Source organism: Solanum dulcamara, chromosome 2, assembly GCF_947179165.1.
Source record: "Solanum dulcamara chromosome 2, daSolDulc1.2, whole genome shotgun sequence".
In the NCBI taxonomy this organism is placed as follows: Eukaryota; Viridiplantae; Streptophyta; class Magnoliopsida; order Solanales; family Solanaceae; genus Solanum; species Solanum dulcamara.
Genome location: NC_077238.1, coordinates 21,872,296 through 21,892,271, shown reverse-complemented (window position 1 = coordinate 21,892,271; position 19,976 = coordinate 21,872,296). Strand labels below are relative to the sequence as shown.

Genomic DNA, 19,976 nt, shown 5'->3' with positions numbered 1-19,976 from the left:
CGGGTTACCATCAGTTGAGAATTTGGGAATCTGATATTCCAAAAACTACATTCAGGACTCGTTATGGGCATCATGGGTTTGTGGTTATGTCTTTTAAGTTGACTAATTCCCCAACTGCTTTTATGGAGTTAATAAATTGAGTATTTTGGCCTTATTTGGACTCATTTTTTATTGTGTTTATCAATGATATCTTGGTTTACTCCAAGAATGAGGCCGACTATGATAGTCACTTGAGGTCAATACTTCAGAGATTGAGAGAGAAGAAGTTGTATGCAAAGTTCTCCAAATATAAGTTTTAGCTCGAGTCTGTGGTATTCTTGGGTCAAATGGTGACCAAGGATGGTATTATGATTGATCTGGTCAAAGTTGCAGTAGTTTGTGATTAGATTAGGTCTACTTCAGTTACCGAGATTCGAAGATTTATTGGGTTGGCAAGTTATTACCGTTGGTTTGTTCAGGGTTTCTCTTCTATTATATTCCTATTGATTTGGCTAACTCAAAATACCGTGGCATTTGAGTAGATTAATGAGTGTGACACGATCTTTCAAAAGCTCAAGGAGTTATTGACCTACTTATTCTAGCCTTACTTGAGGAGGGCATGGCCTTTATTATGTTTTGTGATGCTTCTGAATTTGGCTTGGGTGGTGTATTAATGCAAAAAGGTAGAGTTATAGCTTGTGATTCTCAAAATTAAAGGTACATGAGAAGAACTACCCTACTCATGACTTAGAGTTGGCGGCGATGGTGTTTATTATAAAGTTATTGAGGCACTATTTCTATGGCGTGCATTATGAGGTCTTTACTGACCACCATAGCCTTAAGTATATCTTTTCTCAGTTGAATCTAAACATGAGGAAGCGTAGGTGGTTAGAATTATTGAAATACTATGACATCACCATTTTTTATCATCCAGCAAAGCTAATATGGTAGCGGATGCCTTGAGTCAGAAAGCACCTAGCATGGGTAGTATGGCATTTCTTAAGGCTGAAGTGAGGCCTTTGTCTTTGGAGGTTCAGTCATTGGCTAGATAGTTGGTCCGAGTTGATATTTCTACACATCATGGCATTTTGGCTTTTGTGGAGGCTAGGTCTACTTTGATGGATCAGATTCGTACACACCAGTTTGAAGATGAAAAGTTAAGGGCCATTCGAGACAAAGTGTTGAGTGGTGAAGCAAAATCAGCCTCTCTTGATCTGGGAGGCTCATTATTCCAAGTATTTATTTCACCTAGGAGTGGCAAAGATGTTTCATGACTTGAAATAACATTATTGGTGGTGTGGAATGGAGAAGGATATTGTTGATTTTGCGGCTAAGTGTCTAAATTGCCAACAAGTGAAGTATAAGCATCAGAAGTTGGGTGGTCCTATGCAAAGGATGCCCATTCTCGAGTGGAAATGGGAGCATATCACTATGGACTTTGTGTCTGGATTACCCATGGCATTGGGTAAGCATGACTCCGTTTGGGTGATTGTGGATCTATTGACCAAATCAACCTATTTTCTTCCAGTGAAGGCTAGCTATAATGTGGAGTAGTTAGTTAGGATCTATCTATGTGAGATTGTTAGGTTGCATGGGTTGCCTATCTCTATTGTGTCGGATCGGGGTTCAGTGTTCATCTCTCACTTTTGGGAGGCATTACAGTGTGGTTTAGGTATGCGGCTAGAGATGAGTTCAACATTTTATACCCAAACCAATGGTAAGCCCAAGCAGATAATTCAGGTGTTAGAGGATATGCTTAGGGCTTGTGTGATTTATTTTGGTGCCTGATGGGACCAACACTTGTCCTTAGCGGAGTTTGCCTATAATAACAATTATCATTCCAGCCTTTAGATGGCACCATTTGAAATATTGTATGGTCATAGGTGTTGATCACCCATTAGGTGGTTTGATTCTGTTGCAGTCAATGCACTAGATACTGACTTACTCAAAGATATTATAGAGCAGGTACGCTTGATTTAGGGTCGACTATTGGCAGCAAAAAGTCGTCAGAAGAGTTATGCTAACAGAAGGGTTCGTCCCTTAGAGTTCATGGTGGGTGATTGTGTATGGCTTAAAATATCACCCATGAAGGGTGTTATGAGATTCGATAAGAAGGACAAGCTTAGCCCGAGGTTTGTTGGCCCATTTGAGATTTTGAAGAGAGTAGGTGGGGTGGCTTATGAGTTGGTCTTACCCCCTAGATTGTCAACTATCCATCCGGTATTTCATGTTTCCATGCTTCACAAGTACATACCGAATGAGTTGCATGTGATTTCATATGATGCGGTAGAGTTGTGTCCGGATTTGACTTATGAGGAGGAGTCGGCAGCTTCGTAGACTTAGGACCAAGGAGATCGCTTCGGTCAACATACAGTGGCAGCATCGTCCTGTTAAAGAGGTGACTTGGGAGTTAGAGTCTCATATACAAGCCCAGTACCCTTAACTTTTTGAGACCCCAGGTACTTTCTTTTATCTTATGTACATGGACGAATATTTTTTTTAGTGGTAGATGTTGTAATGACCTTGAGGGTCATTTTTAAATATTTATGTGAAATTACCATTTTACCCCTATCGTTAGTTCCCCTGAATATTATTTGATCAATTTGTGTAGTTGAAAGTATCAAAATCTTAATGATTTATAAATTGTGCAAATTCTTGAGTTTTATAGAGTTAAGAGGTAAAAAAGTAATTTTTGTTACCAACCGGAGCTATGGGTCTCGAAATGGAATTTTATCGATTCCATCAGCTCTGAAATGTAGAAATTGATCTAGGAGAGTTTGCATAATTAGTTTTGGAGTTGTAACGAAGATTTGAGGTCTTGGGTTCGAAATTTGCGGAATTTTAGGCCAAGGTTTGACTTTGGTCAACTTTCGGAGTTCCAATACTTAGAATGGAATTCCAACTACTGCGTTGGATTGAGGGGATGGTTTTCGGTTTAGAAGAAGTGCTAGCTGAATTTTTAGAGGTCCCGAGCCCATTTTAGTATTTTGAATGCCTAAGTTGGTTTAGTTGCGACTTTTTGAGTTTCGGGTTTAGAAGACCTTGAATTTGAATTATGATGGTTCCATCAGCTCCGAAATTGCCAAATTAGGCTAGTAGCATTGTCGGCATGACTATTGAGGCAATTGATATGACTTTGGGGCCATTTGGCGCTTTTAACTTTGAAAGTTAGCATATGATTGACTTTGATCAACATTCTTGGAAAATGCACTTGGATGAAAATTCTGACAGTGCGGTTAGTTTTGTAATATCGAGTTTGTTCTAGGACGACCATTTGTTTGCTTTTCAAAGTTTCCGGTCTAATCTCGAGGCCCATTGTGGAATTTGGTTTAAAATAGGACTTGGGTGTGGGACCTATTTTTCATTAAAATGACCTCGTATGGGAATTTTGAATGCTCTATTGAGTCTGGAATGTGGAATTTAGTGGGTAGCATACCTGGTTTATTTTTATCAGATTTCGAACAAATTTTGAAGGTCCGTTCGGAGACTTTAAATAATGCAAAAATCAAAAAAATCTGGTGCAAAAGTCTAGATTTTTTAGATTTTTCTCTCAACTTTGAACCTTTATTTCTTGAACTTTTCAAGTCCAAATCTGGTGATTCAAAAAGCTATATTTAGGAGAATTTCATGAGGAGTCCATTGGTGAATTTGGAATCTTGATTAGAATCTTCGTTGGAGGTCATATTTGATGTTTTAGATGCTGCCTCGACCATTTTCGAATTCAGATTTTTGTAAACTTTGGAAGATGACTTCTTAGCCATCTTAGATCCAAATTCAGTGATTCAAAACTCTAAATTTTGTAGTTTTTTCATATAAATAAAGTTTTGAGCTCAAAAACTTGATTACGAGCTTCGTGTGAGATATATTCATTAATCTAACTGCTGCCTTTATCATTTTCGAGTTAGAATTTTAATGGATTTTGAAGGATTGTTTCTTGGTCATCTTAGCTCCGTTTTAATAATTCTTGGATCTAAATTGTGAGTTTTTCCTCAAAGAACATTGTGGTGAGATTATCCTTTATCATTTTCTGCAATTATTATCTTCCAAAATATCTTTAAATCAAGATTTTGAATGTGGGTTATGGGGTTTTCTTCCAAGTTAGAAAATTATATTTTTATGATTTGGAACACGATTCTTGCTCGATTTTAATGGGTTTTTCAGCAACAAACTTTATTCGATGTGTAGAACATAATTTTCAAATAAAATTCCAAATTTGACCCTTTTTGAAAATAATTAATTTTAAGACTATTTTACCTCCAATTCTGAAACCTATCAATATGGGTGTCATTGGACTCATTGTGATGTGTATGTTTCATTGTTGATAGTGGGTTGTTATTTTGGGCTTTAAATTTGAGAGTTTCTTATCTAGTGGAGATGTTCGAGTGCGGTTTCGGTAATTGAGGTAGATTTGACTATCCTTCTTTGAGACTGAGATGGGGTAATTAGTCATTCATATGTTATAGACTTTCGAATGGGGTTGAAGTATGAGTTGAGAATGTTATACATATTGTGATCCCCATATGGGGGCGTATTTATATTACATCGCCCGTGTGAGGGCCTTATTTGTTATCTTATTTGCTTTTACCACATGTGATTCGTAATTTGCCTGTAAGAGATTCTTGATGATGTTATTTGACTTGTGATACCCGCTTGAGGGGTTGAGTTGGGGGGTTTTGAGCATGTCTGAGTATTGAAATATTGTTTAGAAAGGGATGAACACTTATATTGAAATATTTCCTTCTCATTGCTATTTATTGAGGGTGAGTATCATATGTAGGTTAAATAATATGAACTTTGATCCTTGTACTACATGTTGAGTTGAATATTTCTTCCATTCCATATGTGTTTTGATGCATTCATTCTCACTCATAATATCATGAAACATGGAAAGTTGAGAAATATGAAAATTCTTTTGAGAAAGAAAATGAAACACCTTTAAATCTTTGTATCTTGAGTCCCTGACCGAGGAAGTTTTACAGCAGGGTAGTGGATAAATTATGATCCCTTGACCACGAGGAGGTAGCAAGGATAATGAGATATTGTAATTGAGGTATATGATCTACGAGACCCCCATGGGTCCTGCTTGGTAGCACAGCTCGGCAGGTTGTGCGACAGTCTTAATTCAACCGTACCACCACATCGTTGCATCATCATATTACATTGCATTGCATTAATAGCTGTACTGCTTGAATTATCTGGTTAATTGTGATTATGAGATGTTGTTATGGCATTAATTTATTCGCGCCATTCTATATAAATTAGCGGCATCGATGTCATAGTAGGACTTTTCTGTATGCGGGTGGAAGCGTTTCTTAATTTATTTTATAGGTTTGATTAATTCTTTATACTCAGTCGGCTAAAACCTATTGAGTACATGTAGATTGTACTCACCAATACTTCTATGTCCCTTTTTGATGCAGATACTAGTCAGGGTACCTCACGTGGCAGCTAATATTCTAGCAGATTGTATATTCTCAGATTAGTGGTGTGGTCCCAGGATTCGTATTTTCACTAGTCTATTCTTATTATTCAGTCTTTTGTATCATTTAGAGACTTATGTTGTATGTTTAGACTCGAACCTTGTATTAGATGCTCTTTATACTTATGACACCAGGTTTTAAGATAATTTCGTTGTTGTCCGTTTATAGTGTATAATTGTGGCCTGACTTCTCTTTGGGAGTCTCGTATGGTTTTTTTTATCTTACACATCGGGATGGGATTTAGGATGTGTGCCATCATGAACTCGATTTTTGGATCGTGACATACTTGATTTTCAAGACCGCTGACACTATTCTTCCATGTTTTCTATAATCCAATTTTGATTTTTGATTTATTATCCACCAAAACTGTAATTTTGTAAAGCAGTTGATGGAAATTTTAAACCATTATCCATGGAAGTATTGTTCCACTATGAGTCTTAGAAACTCTTTTTTGAACTAATTTTATAATAATAAATTATCTATAAAATTGGAAAGGATAAAATTAAGAAGTTGTAACCACTTTATCTTCAAAAATACGTATAACACTCTTCTCAATTTTGAATTTAATTTTTTTAAAACAAAATAAAAATAACCTATGTTGATGTTCATTTGTTTACCTAAAATTATTATATAAGTTTAAAATTTTTATCTTTCAAAGTTCTAGTTCCATGGAGAATTCACACCAACGTGCACTTATTTGATAAGAAAATTATCATTAATGAGAGGCAAAATTATTTAAGTATTTATTTAAAAATGGTTGATGTACAACGATAAATAATAACTATCAAAATTCTATTTTAAATTTTAAAAAATTAAATTAAAAAAAAGTAACTAATAGCTAATAATTAAATGATCCATTTTTTTAATTTTAAAAAACTAATAAATATTTTATTTTTATGGTGCTGACAGTGGCACTCTTTCATCTCCTATTATATATATATATATAGAATATAGATATATAGATATATATTTATTTATTAAAATTTATTTTGTAGAAGTTTTTGAAAGTTTCTATTTTTGGTATTTTGATTGACATATATTATATATGGAATCACAAATGTCTATTAAAAAAATGGGGGGGGGGGGGGGGACTTTATTATGCAAGTGATGGATGTCACCATTCAAATGGGACCCGCCCACTTGCCAATTTGTCAAAATTGGCAATAAATTGCCTTCTTCTTTGCCTATATATAGGCGATGTTGCAGAAACATACACACGAAAAGCAAAATTATTTCTACTCTCTGTATATTGTCTTACTCTCTTTCCTTTATTATTTTGCCAAGTTAAATTTATTTTTATAACACGTTATCAACACGAAACTCTAATTTTTTCCAAATAAATTAACTTCTATATCAGGTATATTTACTAAAGAAATTTTATTTTAGTTGTCTTTTCTATTTCTAAAATTAATTTCTATCCTAGTTTTATCATGTCAAATTTATCAAAACTTGAGTTTGTGGCAATTGACATTTCTGGAAAAAATTACTTATCATGGATCCTTGATGTTGAAATTCACCTTGATGCTAAAGGTCTTGGTGATACTATTAAACAAAATAATAACGCATCAAATCAAGATAAAGTAAAGGTCATGATTTTTCTTCATCATCATATTCATGAAGGATTAAAAACTGAATATTTAACTGTGAAAGACCCTCTTGAATTATGGACTAATTTCAAGGATCGGTATCACCACCTAAAACTTTCGGTGTTACCAAAAGCCCGATATGACTGGATTCACCTTCGCTTTCAAGATTTTAAAACTGTGACAGAGTATAATTCTGATATCCACAAGGTAAGTTCCATGTTAAAATTATGTGGAGATTTTATCACTGATGATGACTTACTTGAGAAAACTCTTTCCACTTTTTACGCTTCAAATGTGTTGCTACAATAACAATATCGTGAAAAGGGATTTAAGAAATATTCTGAATTAATTACATGCTTACTTGTGGCTGAATAAAATAATACTTTGCTGATGAAAAATCATGAAGCCCGTCCCACTAGGTCTGCTCCATTCCCTGAAGCGAATGTTGTAGCAGCGCATAATCAGTCTGAATCAAGACAAAATAATTATCACGGTCGCGGTCATGGTCGTGGTCGTGGATGTGGGCGAGGACGAAATAATTGTCGTCATCATGTTGGAAATAGACATGAGAACAATAAAGTTTCTCAAAATAATTCTTCTAGGGGTAAATCCAATATTTGTCACCTGTGTGGTATGAAGGGTCATTGAGCACGTGAATGTCGTATGCCCGATCATTTTGTGAAACGTTATCAAGCCTCTCTCAAAAGAAGAGATAATATTGTGGAGGCATACTTGAATTTTTAAAATAATGATGATGAAGCAACCCCCTCAAATAAACATGAAAATATTGAGGCAAATATTGCTTATAAAGATAATGATTTCAGAGATCTTCCAAATATTACTCATTTGGATGCAGAAGACTTTATGAGTATTGATTGATGAATTGATCATCTGACGGGGGATAAAACTTATAAAATAGTTATTGTTTTCTTAATTATGTTTGATATTATGTTGTACTTCGTAAAAATATTTCTTAAAGCAGTTCAATTTCTTAAAGTTTTTATGTTGTTAGTTTTTCACGTTCTTATAATGTATCTCTTTTATTTATGAAGAATATGGAAATTCCCCAATCATCAGTTGGATCCAAAATTAATTATGATGATATGTGTCTTATTGATAGTGCCACAACACACACTATTTTAAGAGATAAGAAATATTTCTCTTATTTGATTATGAAAGAAGCTAATATTAATACAATATCTGATAGTACAAGGTTAATTGAGGATCCGAAAAAGCTAAAGTTGTACTTGTTGGGGAACAAATTTAACAATTAATGAAGCATTATATTGTAGTAAGTCTCAAAGAAACTTATTAAGTTTCAAAGATATTCGTCAAAATGGTTATCATTTTGAGACTACAAATGATGAAAAGAATGAATATCTTTACATTACTATAATGATGTCGGGTAAAACGTTTATACTTGAAAAGTTACCCGCTCTTTCATCCGGCTTATACTTCACAAGTATTAGCATGGTTGAAACACATGCCATAGTAAACCAAAAGTTTACTAACTCAAATGATTTTATTATTTGGCATGATCGATTGGGCCATTCCGGTTCTAATATGATGCGCAAAATAATTGAGAGTTCACAGGACACTCTTTGAATAACCAAAAGATTCTTCAGTTTAAAGAATTCTCTTGTGCTGCATATTCTCAAGGCAAATTGATTACTAGACCATCAGTAATCAAAGTGGGCATTGAATGCCCAACATTTCTGAAATGAATACAGGGTGATATATTTGGGTCCATTCACCCATCATGTGGAGCATTCAAATATTATATGGTTTTAATAGATGCATCTACAAGATGGTCACATGTGTGCTTACTATCAACTCATAATATGGCATTTGCGAGTTTACTTGCTCAAATAATCAAGTTAAGAGCACAATTTCCAGATTATGCAATAAAGGCAATTCATCTTGATAATGTTGGTGAGTTCATATCTCAAGCATTTAATGATTATTGTTTGTCCACTGAAATAACAATTGAGCATCCGGTTGCTCATGTTCATACTCAAAATGGTCTAGCAGAATCATTGATTAAACGTCTCCAATTAATTGCTAGACCAATACTTATGAGAACAAAACTTTCCATTTCATTATGGGGTCATGCTATTTTGCATGCAGCAAGTCTTGTGCGGATCAGACCCACAAGTTATCATAAAATCTCCCCATTACAATTGATTTTTGATCAGGAGCCGAACATTTCCTATCTTAGAATATTTTGGTGTGCATTATATGTTCCGATTGCTCCACCACAACGCACAAAGATGGGACCCCAAAGAAGATTGGGGATATATATTGGGTATGAATCTCCTTCTATCATAAAATATTTGGAACCTATGACTGGAGATTTATTCACCACAAGGTTTGCTGATTGTCATTTTGATGAATCAGTATACCCAACATTAGGGGGAGAAAATAAACAGTTGAAAAGGGAAATAGATTGGAATGCATTATCACTATCTCATTTAGATCCTCGTACAAATAAATGTGAACTGAAAGTTCAAAAGATAATTTATTTGCAAGATATTGCAAATCAACTGCCAAATGCATTCACTAACCTATCAAGAGTTACTAAATCTCATATCCCAACTGCTAATGCTCCAATTCGAGTTGATGTCCCAATAGAATAATTAAATAATGCAAATAAGTCTAAACCACATGTAAAATGTGGTAGACTGATCGGTTCCAAAGATAAAAATCCTCAAAAAAGAAAAGGAACAAATAATCAAGATGGTCATGATATGACAGAACCTGCTCAAGAAGAGCGGGGAGACATAACAATTGATAAAATATTGGAAGAGATTAAAGCGCCTGAAAATGATAAAGAAATTTCAATAAATTATGTCTCATCAGGAAAAATATGGAACCAAAATAATATAATTGTCGACAATAATTTTGCTTATAATATTTCTATGGAACTAATGCAACAAAATGAGGATCTTGAACCAAAATTTATCTATGAATGTAGACAGAGGAATGATTGGCCAAAATGGAATGATGCAATTCAAGTTGAATTAGCCTCGCTTGAAAAACGTAAAGTTTTTGGATCGATAGTCCGAACACCTGAAGGTATAAAATCAGTGGGGTACAAATGGGTCTTTGTACGAAAAAGAAATGAGAAAAATAAAGTCGTAATATATAAAGCACGACTTGTGGCACAAGAATTTTCGCAAAGACCCAGCATTGATTATATGGAAACATATTCTCCTATGGTGGATGCAATCACTTTTAGGTATCTTACAAATCTGGCAGTTCATGAAAAACTTGGCATGCATCTGATGGATGTCGTTACAACCTATTTATATGGTTCTCTGGATAACGATATCTTTATGAAAATTCCTGAAGGATTTAAAATGCCTAAAATATATAAAGATTCCCGAGAAACTTGTTCAATAAAACTTCAAAAATCTTTATATGGGCAAAAACAATCAGGACGAATGTGGTACAATCGTCTTAGCGAATCTTGCTAAAAGAAGGATATAAAAATAATTCAATTTGCCCCTGTGTCTTTATGAAAAGGTCTGGATCTGAATTTGTCATAATAGCAGTATATGTTGATGATCTGAATATTATCGGAACTTCTAAAGAACTTTAAAAGGCAATAAAATATCTAAAAAAGGAGTTCGAAATAAAAGATCTCGGAAAGACAAAAAATTATCTTGATCTACAAATTGAATATTTTGCAAATGGGATATTTGTCCATCAATCAACATATATAGAAAATATTTTAAGGAGATTTTACATAGATAAAGCACACCCACTTAGTACCCCAATGGTTGTGAGATCTCTTGATATTAATAAAGATCCATTTCGACCTCATAAAAATGATAAAGAACTTGTTGGTGCTGAAATATCATATCTTAGTGCAATTGGTGCATTAATGTATCTTGACAACAATTCTAGACCAAATATAGCTTTCTCAGTAAACTTGTTAGCAAGATTTAGTTCTTCCCCAACGCGAAGACACTGGAATGGAATTAAACATATATTCAGATACCTCCGACAGACCATTGATATGGGATTGTTTTAATCGAATGAATCCCCGTTACAATTGATTGGTTATGCAGATGCGGGATATTTGTCTGATCCCCATAAGGGTCGAGATCGTAGACAGGCTATTTATTTACATGTGGTGGTACATCTATATCATGACGTTCAACAAAGCAAACTATGATTGTCAATTCTTCAAATCATGTAGAGATAATAGCCATTTATGAAGCAAGTCGAGAATGTGTTTGGTTAAGATCAATAACTCAACACATTCAAGAAACATGTGGTCTTTCTTTGAGAAGAGACGTTCCAACAATATTGTTTGAAGACAATGTTGCATGTATAACTCAATTAAAGGAAGGATACATCAAAGGAGACAGAACAAAACATATTTCACCAAAATTCTTCTTTACCCATGATCTTCAACAGAAAGGTGAAATAGATGTTCAACAAGTTCGCTCAAGTGATAATTTAGCAGATATATTTACTAAGGCATTGGCAACTTCAACCTTTGAGAAATTGAGATACAAGATTGGAATGCGTCATCTTCGAGATATTAAATGATGTCTTTATCAGGGGAGTAAAATACGCGCTGCACTCTTTTTTCCTTAACCAAGGTTTTGTCCCACTGAATTTTTCTGGTAAGGTTTTTAATGAGGCAGCACTCAAGGCATATTACCAGATTTGTGTACTCTTTTTCTTCACTAGGTTTTTTCCCATTGGGTTTTTTCTAGTAAGGTTTTTAACGAGGCACAACATCTATGGGAGTTAAGAATTACTATGTATATTACTTCTTGTAAAATTTTATGTACACGTGGACATCCAAAGGGGAGTATTATGCAAGTGATGGATGTCACCATCCAAATGGGACCCGCCCACTTGCCAATTTATCAAAATTGGCAACAAATTGCCTTCTTCTTTGCCTATATATAGGCGATGTTGCAGAACAGAAAAATACACACGAAAAGAAAAATTATTTCTACTCTCTCTATATTGTCTTACTCTCTTTCCTTTATTATTTTGCCAAGTTAAATTTATTTTCATAACACACATTTTTTTCTCTAGGATTCGTAGTTTTTTGTTCTTATCTTTTGTTTTGTTTTTTGTTTTTTGAAAATGTAATAATAAATTTAATAAATAGTAAATAACTAGCCTCTTTTTTTCATTTTTAGTCTAAAATAATTTCTAATTTTATGGTGTTGACAGGTGGCGATTTTGCCTCTCCTATTATATATATATATATATATATATATATATATAGATAGATAGATAGATAGATTTATTTTCCAACATTTAGATTACTTATAATAATTAGTATTGATATAATAATTTATTATTTTTTAAGAGGTGTATCAAATTAAACATGAACAAAAGACATGGACGGAGGGAATAATGTACAAATTTAATGATAATTTTGTCAACCTAAAAAGTTTTTTAAAAAACTATTGTTAAGGGTAGTTTAGTCAAAATCTTTCTTAACTTTAGAGTAAGTGAATTCCAACAAAATGACAATTATTATAACATTACATTCTTTGTAAAATTATCCTTCTATAATAGTCATATTTAAATATTATATAATAGTGTTTTGTAAGGAATATATTATGTATAAAAATAAAATATTAAAATATTTATATATTCATCAATAATGTCATACCCATAATAAATTTCAAATATAATTATTTAAAAGAATTTTTTTTTATTTAAATGTTCATGAGATATGGTAATAACTTCACAACAAAAAGGCTAACTATTTTAGGCTTTTTTAAATTCGTACTCTTTCCATAAATTTAGCCGACTCCAGAAGAGATTTAGTAAAAAAAAATACTAAAAAACACAAATTTTTGGACCGATTCTTTAAAGAATAATAATAGTTACTGTAATCTTTACTTACTATAATAATAATAATAATAATAATAATAGTTACTTAAAATAGAATTGTGCTCAGTATAAACATTCACCATTCTGTTAGATTCTCAGATTCCTCTTGAAAGGGGCACGTGCTTTCTTCTTCATATACTTTTCATAGGTCTGGTCTATTTTATATGATTCTGGATGAAATATTTCTACTTTTTCTAGTCTACATTGTATTTATTGTTTGGTTCTTCTCTATAGGCTTTCAGGGCTGAGTTGAAAAGAGAGATTTTCTTGAGTTTTAGTTTTAACTAAGCTAAGATGGACATTACTCTGCGGGTAACCAATGTGGCATTTTTCTTGATTTTACTCATATGTTTCTTGGTAGATTTTTTCAAGAAAAATGGACAAGAAGAAGAAGGTTTTGTAGAAATAAGGGAGAGAAGAAAATCCACAATTTTCACCAAGATTACAATTTTAGTGAATTTCTCAATAGCCCTTTCTTATTTGGGTTTCTGTCTCCATGAATTCTGCAAGTTGACAACTTTTGTGTTTGAAGAGTCTGTTTTTTCTGTTATGACATGGAGTCTAGCAAGTGTAATTGCAGTCTACTCATTAAAAAGAGAGAAAAGGTGGCCATTATTACTCATCATATGGTGGTTATTTTCAAGTATTTTTGATATAGTTTTAGTCTCATTCCATCTTCTCAACCATTATAATATATATACAAAAGACCCATATGTTCTGCCAAAGGCAAATATAATTGATTTTGCTTCCCTACCACTCTCAATTCTCCTATGTTTCAATGCCCTGCCAGTACCAGCTTGTATTTGTTCTCCCAACAAATACAGTGAAAGTGAACAGCCATTCCTTCACAAAGATCAGGCAAATACACATGATGATGATGATGCATTTTCTAATGCTGGTATTTGGAGCCAAATCACATTCAGGTGGCTTAATCCACTATTCAAGAAAGGCCACGAGGAAAAGCTCAGAGTAGAGCACATACCTTCAATTCCTCACACTGAGACTTCTAATGAAGCTGCTTCTTTGTTGGAAGACGCGCTTCAGAAAAGCAAAGCTTCTACTTTCTTCATCCCTGATGCCATACTACATATGATTTGGAGACCGCTAGCCTATAATGCAGTTTTTGCAGGTAATTCTTGATTTTTCAAGATTCAATTAAGAAGACAAGCTATGTTTGGTTTAGATTGCATGTACCTCGACTCTGCTTACAAACTAACTACATGCTTTTGTTGTTGTTTTTTTCTTTCCACAGGAGTCAACACAATTGCATCCTATACTGGTCCTTTGCTAATAACAAGCTTTGTGAATTTTTTGTCTGAAAAGAAAGATGAGTCCAATAGGCAAGAAGGAATGATCTTAGCCTTCATCTTCTTATTCGCCAAAACAATAGAGTCACTATCCCAAAGGCAATGGTACTTTGGAGCTCACCGGATTGGTGTTCGAGTCAGAGCGGCTCTGATGGCATTGATATATAAAAGAACTTTGTCTATAAAGTATGGAAGTACAAAAGACGGAAAGATCGTAAACTTCATCAATGTTGATGTAGAGAGAATTGGGGACTTCTGCTGGCATATTCATGGAGTTTGGTTGCTTCCTGTTCAGGTTACATTTGCCCTGCATATCTTGTACAGGAATTTGGGTGCTGGTCCCTCTGCTACTGCTCTTCTTTCGACCATATTTGTGATGGTGAGCAACACACCGCTTGCCAAAATGCAAGAGCAGTTCCACTCCAAGATAATGGAAGCGAAGGACGTGAGAATTAAAGCCACTTCAGAGACCTTGAAAAGCATGAGAGTCTTGAAACTGCACTCATGGGAGTCCACTTTCTTGATGAAGCTGTTTCAACTCAGAGAAAATGAGAGAGGTTGGCTTAGGAGATACCTTTATACATGTTCTGCTGTGGCTTTCCTCTTTTGGGCCTCACCAACACTTGTCTCAGTTGTAACCTTTGGTGTTTGTATCATCCTAAAAACACCATTAACCTCAGGAGCAGTTCTCTCAGCACTAGCAACTTTCAGGATTCTACAAGAACCAATTTACAACTTACCCGAGCTCATTTCCATGGTTGCTCAGACAAAAGTTTCAGTTGATAGGATTCAAGACTTCATGAGAGAGGAAGATCAAATGAAGTTAACAAGCTATCATACTCCTGACACTTCTGAAGTGGCGATCGAACTTGAGCCAGGAGAGTATGCTTGGGGAACAAATGAGTTCATGAAATCAACAATTAAGATATCTGAGAAAATCAGGATAATGAAAGGGTGGAAAGTCGCAATCTGTGGTTCAATGGGATCAGGAAAGTCAAGCTTAATCTGTAGCATTATGGGAGAGATTCCTAGAATTTCTGGATCAAGTATCAAGCTTAATGGTTCAAAGGCAATTGTACCACAGAGTTCTTGGATCCAGACGGGCACTATTAGAGACAATGTCCTGTTTGGCAAGGAAATGCACAAGGCGCGTTATGATGACATCGTGGAACGATGTGCTTTGAAACATGACATTGAGATGTGGGCTGACGGAGATTTAAATTCAGTAGGAGAAAGAGGAATGAACCTAAGTGGTGGACAAAAGCAAAGAATTCAGTTGGCCAGAGCTATTTATAGTGATTCAGATATCTATCTGCTTGATGACCCTTTCAGTGCTGTTGATGCACAAACTGGAGCTCATATATTCAAGGTAAGTACTAGGTCCTACTTTTGTAGAATTATTTTCAGTAATCTAGTTTCTCTTATTGATGTGCTACAACCCTTTATCATATTGCAGAAATGCTTAAACCAATTTCTACATACAAAAACAGTTGTTTATGCCACTCACCAGTTGGAATTTTTAGATGCTTCTGACATCATCCTGGTAAGTTGAAAACATTTTCAGCTATTGGTTTTCAGTTGATTGAAACAAACTAGAAAAGTATATCTTAGTTTTTCTGTTTACCTGATATGCTTAGGTAATGAAAGATGGAAGAATTGTTCAATCAGGAAAGTATAACGAGTTGATTGCAGATCCTGATGGTGAGCTCCTAAGGCATATGGTGGCTCACAATAAATCATTAGATCAGGTGAAGCCTTCCCAAAAGGGCAGCAGCTTAACCATGGGAAAGCATCAGAAAAGCCAAATTGAAGATCTTACCTGTGACAACAGGATCTTAGAAAGAACTCAGCAGGAAGATGTAGTATCTGGTCGAGTCAAATGGAAAGTCTACTCGACCTTTGTGACCTCAGCGTATAAAGGGGTCCTTGTACTTCCAGTCCTTCTATGTCAAGTTCTCTTCCAGGGACTGCAGATGGCAAGCAACTACTGGATTGCATGGGGAACAGAAGAAGAAGGAAGGGTTACTAACAAGATATTAATTGGAATATTCATACTGCTGTCAGGGGGAAGCTCTTTATTCATCTTAGGAAGAGCAGTTATACTTTCAACTATCGCAATTGAGACTTCTCAGAAGCTCTACATTGGAATGATGAAATCACTCTTCCGAGCGCCGTTGTCATTCTTCGACTCCACCCCTTCCAGTAGAATTCTCAATAGGGTGAGTTTTGCAGCTGAAATGATTTTTTTGTCTTAAAATGTGTCTAAACTCTGTTCTTTGTTTCTCAATACATGACTTTCTGATGGCCTCTAATATTTTTTCTTGCTTGTCAGTCTTCTACAGACCAAAGCACCGTGGACACAGATATTCCATATAGGTTGGCTGGACTTGCATTTGCACTTATTCAGTTATTGAGCATTGTTGTCCTTATGTCCAACGTTGCCTGGCAGATCATTTTTCTCTTCCTTATGATCCTTGCCATCTCTGTGTGGTATCAGGTAATATGAAACTTAACCTGAAGTTACTGAAAGAAATTCACTTTCTTACTGATTGCTGTAAAGTAGACTGAAAGAGCATGAATCATTTTTTCTTTATATCACTTCTAAATTGGAATGCAAAGAATGAGTATTTACTTCTCTTAAATATGGCCCTAGTGTTAATGATTCAATTCTTATTACAGGCATATTACATTACCACTGCTAGAGAACTGGCCAGGATGATTGGCATTCAGAAATCTCCAATCCTGCATCATTTCTCTGAATCTCTCACCGGTGTAGCAACAATTCGTTGTTTTAATCAGGAAGACCGATTCTTGAATAAGAATTTAAGTCTCATCGATAACTATTCTCGTGTTGTCTTTCACAACTCTGCTACAATGGAATGGCTCTGTGTTCGAATTAATTTTCTCTTCAATCTCATATTGTTCTTTCTTCTCATCATCCTGGCGCACCTTCCACGGGACGCTATAGACACCAGTAAGCATTTATTCTTCTCCATTTCTATTCCATACTTCTGGTTTAACACGTTCCCACGTAGTTATACATAAGAAACAAATCTTAGATTAAGAACTTACACAAAATGAGGAAGTCAAAGTCTGTGATAACAATTTTCTTCTCACTGTGATAAATGGTTTCAGTGTGTGATGTCACATGTTTCATCTGTGTACAGGTTTAGCAGGACTAGCAGCTACCTATGGCTTAAATCTTAATGTTCTCCAAGCTTGGGTTATATGGAACCTTTGCAATGTTGAGAACAAAATGATTTCAGTTGAAAGAATACTTCAGTTCAGCGACATTCCTAGTGAAGCTCCACTGATAATTGAAAAGTCCAGGCCAAAACCCGATTGGCCTCTAAAAGGAAGAATTGAAATTAAAGATCTTCATGTACAATACAACCCTGATCTCCCAAGAGTTCTAAAAGGTATAACCTGCATCTTTCCAGAGGGAAAGAAAATTGGTGTAGTTGGAAGAACAGGTAGTGGGAAGTCTACTTTGATCCAAGCTCTCTTCAGGGTTGTGGAACCATCTGAGGGATGCATTCTTGTCGATGGAATAGACATTTCGAAGATCGGTTTGCAAGACCTGAGGTCTAAGTTGAGTATAATACCACAAGATCCAACTTTGTTCCAAGGAACAATTAGGACTAATCTTGATCCATTACAACAACATACAGATCAGGATATCTGGGAGGTAATGTTTTGAACTTCTTTCTCTTGGTTTTATTCGACAAAGTATGAGACTTTGTAACTTACTATAAGAATGATGTCATATTTCAGGTCATGCGCAAATGTCATTTAGCTGATATAGTAAAGCATGATCCAAGGCTTCTTGATGCACCAGGTACAAATACTAGGTTTTTTGTATTCCAACCTATATAAGAACTTCAAAATACATAGACAATTGGAAAGGGAAACAAATGATAAAGAATTTTATGCTGCAGTTGCAGAAGACGGAGAGAACTTAAGCGTGGGTCAAAGGCAGATTGTGTGCCTAGCTAGGGTGTTGCTACAGAAAAGGAGAATACTGGTACTTGATGAAGCTACGGCTTCGGTGGATACAGAGACAGACAATGTCATTCAGAAAACTATAAGAGAAGAAACAAATGGATGCACAGTTATAACAGTGGCACATCGGATACCCACAGTGATTGATAATGATCTTGTTCTGGTTCTTGGCGAAGGTAAAGATACAGGACCTAGCACCACAAGCACACACAAGACAGCACAACCAAGTAAATTAAGCATACATGTTAATAGGATAAGTTTCAAGTGTAGCAGGTAAGATAAGTAAGGATATAGTAACAGTTCGAATGACTAATATATCAGCTAGTGTATACAACTGCATGACAATAGTAGTGGCGAATATAGTGCAACCATTAACCTGCTTACAGGCTAAGAAATCAAAAAGATGAAGACATAGAATATCTGAGAATACACACCTCATATTATTCGAAATGGATTATATTGCCTGATAAAATCCGTCTTGTTTGATGCAGGAAAAATTCTCGAGTTTGATACTCCTAACCAGTTATTGAAGAACAGTTGTTCTGCATTTTCAAATCTGGTGGCAGAGTTCTTGGGGAGATCATCCAAGGGTTAACTACTAACCTAAAAGCATAGCACAAGGCACAAGTGATAGTTTCAATCTTCTAAAGGAATGAATGACTTACCCAATATGCCACGATTAATATGGCATTGTACAGTACAGAATCATAAGCTGACATCAAGAAAAAGAGCAAGTTAAGCAGCTATAACGAAGTAATTCAATTACTTTTACAGCAGCCACTTGTCACAAGTATATATCTCATACTGTCCACCAACAGTGACATAAAGCCTGTAGGATATCTATAGTGGTTATTCTTAATCCTTAACAAATAGTTCATACACTAAATTAGTTACTTCTTGAATTTTTCTTATTATTTTTTTGCTGAAGGTTATTTCTTGATGTAACAATTAACCTTAGAGTTTTCTATGGTGCATTTGGCACCTAACTGACTAGATCAAGTTGATTGTAAGCTGAATTCTGTCTGAATCTGCATTAAATATCAATTAAAGTGAATATCTGGTCAATTAACCTCTTGATACTTCTTCAACCTTTTTGTGTTTATGCTTCATCACTAGGTACAAATCGCCAAAATATTTCATCATTTGTGCTCTCTCCGCTCTTTTTCTTGTTATTGTCCCTTCCTCTCACTTTCTCTCTGTTTGCATTTGTATTCTTATTTGTATCATTCCTTGTTTGTCTCCATCAGTTTGCCTGACTGTCAGTTCCCTTGATAAATTGAAACCTGCTATTCCCATAGCATCAATCGCATTGCTAATAGAAATAGTAAAACTAAATTCTATATTATAAGTAGAAGGTTGAATAGATTTACTTGGAGCATGAGATATTATCTCACATGGTCACTTAAAAATCAATTTTTCTCTAACACCTTGTTTGGATGGTTGTTACCCATTGTAATGTATTGTATTGTATTGCATTGTATTGTTAGTTTAAATACAATATTTGTTTTGATTGTAACTTAATTTTTTCTTATCGTATCGTTTAAATTCATGGTTAGGTAATGACAAAAAGTCTCATTTTAATGACCGATTCGGTGTGATCGTGTTGTTTAATATTTTGTTCTCATTTTATCTTTATTTATTATTTAATAAGTCTTATTTTCTTTTATGAGAAATATCAATGTTATTTAATTCAGTTTGTTGTAGCATGTTATGGGAGACTTCAAATACAAACAAATCATGTATTTTAG

The 19,976-nt window shown here is 34.8% G+C and overlaps 1 protein-coding gene across 1 annotated transcript; it reads left to right on the top strand.

Moving 5' to 3' along the window:
* The first annotated feature begins 13,044 nt into the window (after positions 1–13,044).
* Positions 13,045–19,297, top strand: LOC129875852 (putative ABC transporter C family member 15). Its single transcript, XM_055951078.1, has 10 exons — positions 13,045–14,048; positions 14,172–15,595; positions 15,683–15,769; positions 15,864–16,445; positions 16,559–16,723; positions 16,906–17,200; positions 17,394–17,914; positions 18,001–18,064; positions 18,165–18,404; positions 18,720–19,297. Exons 1-10 carry the CDS (start codon positions 13,214–13,216, stop codon positions 18,821–18,823), a joined length of 4,317 nt encoding a protein of 1,438 aa, XP_055807053.1. The 5' UTR covers positions 13,045–13,213; the 3' UTR covers positions 18,824–19,297.
* The last annotated feature ends 679 nt before the right edge of the window (positions 19,298–19,976 follow it).

Excerpts from the sequence above, each read along its gene's own strand:
- LOC129875852 (XM_055951078.1), top strand. The coding sequence starts at position 13,214 with ATGGACATTACTCTGCGGGTAACCAATGTGGCATTTTTCTTGATTTTA. Across the intron at positions 18,065-18,164 it reads AAGGCTTCTTGATGCACCAG|TTGCAGAAGACGGAGAGAAC; the intron begins GTACAAATACTA and ends TTTATGCTGCAG. Across the intron at positions 18,405-18,719 it reads TGTTCTGGTTCTTGGCGAAG|GAAAAATTCTCGAGTTTGAT; the intron begins GTAAAGATACAG and ends TGTTTGATGCAG.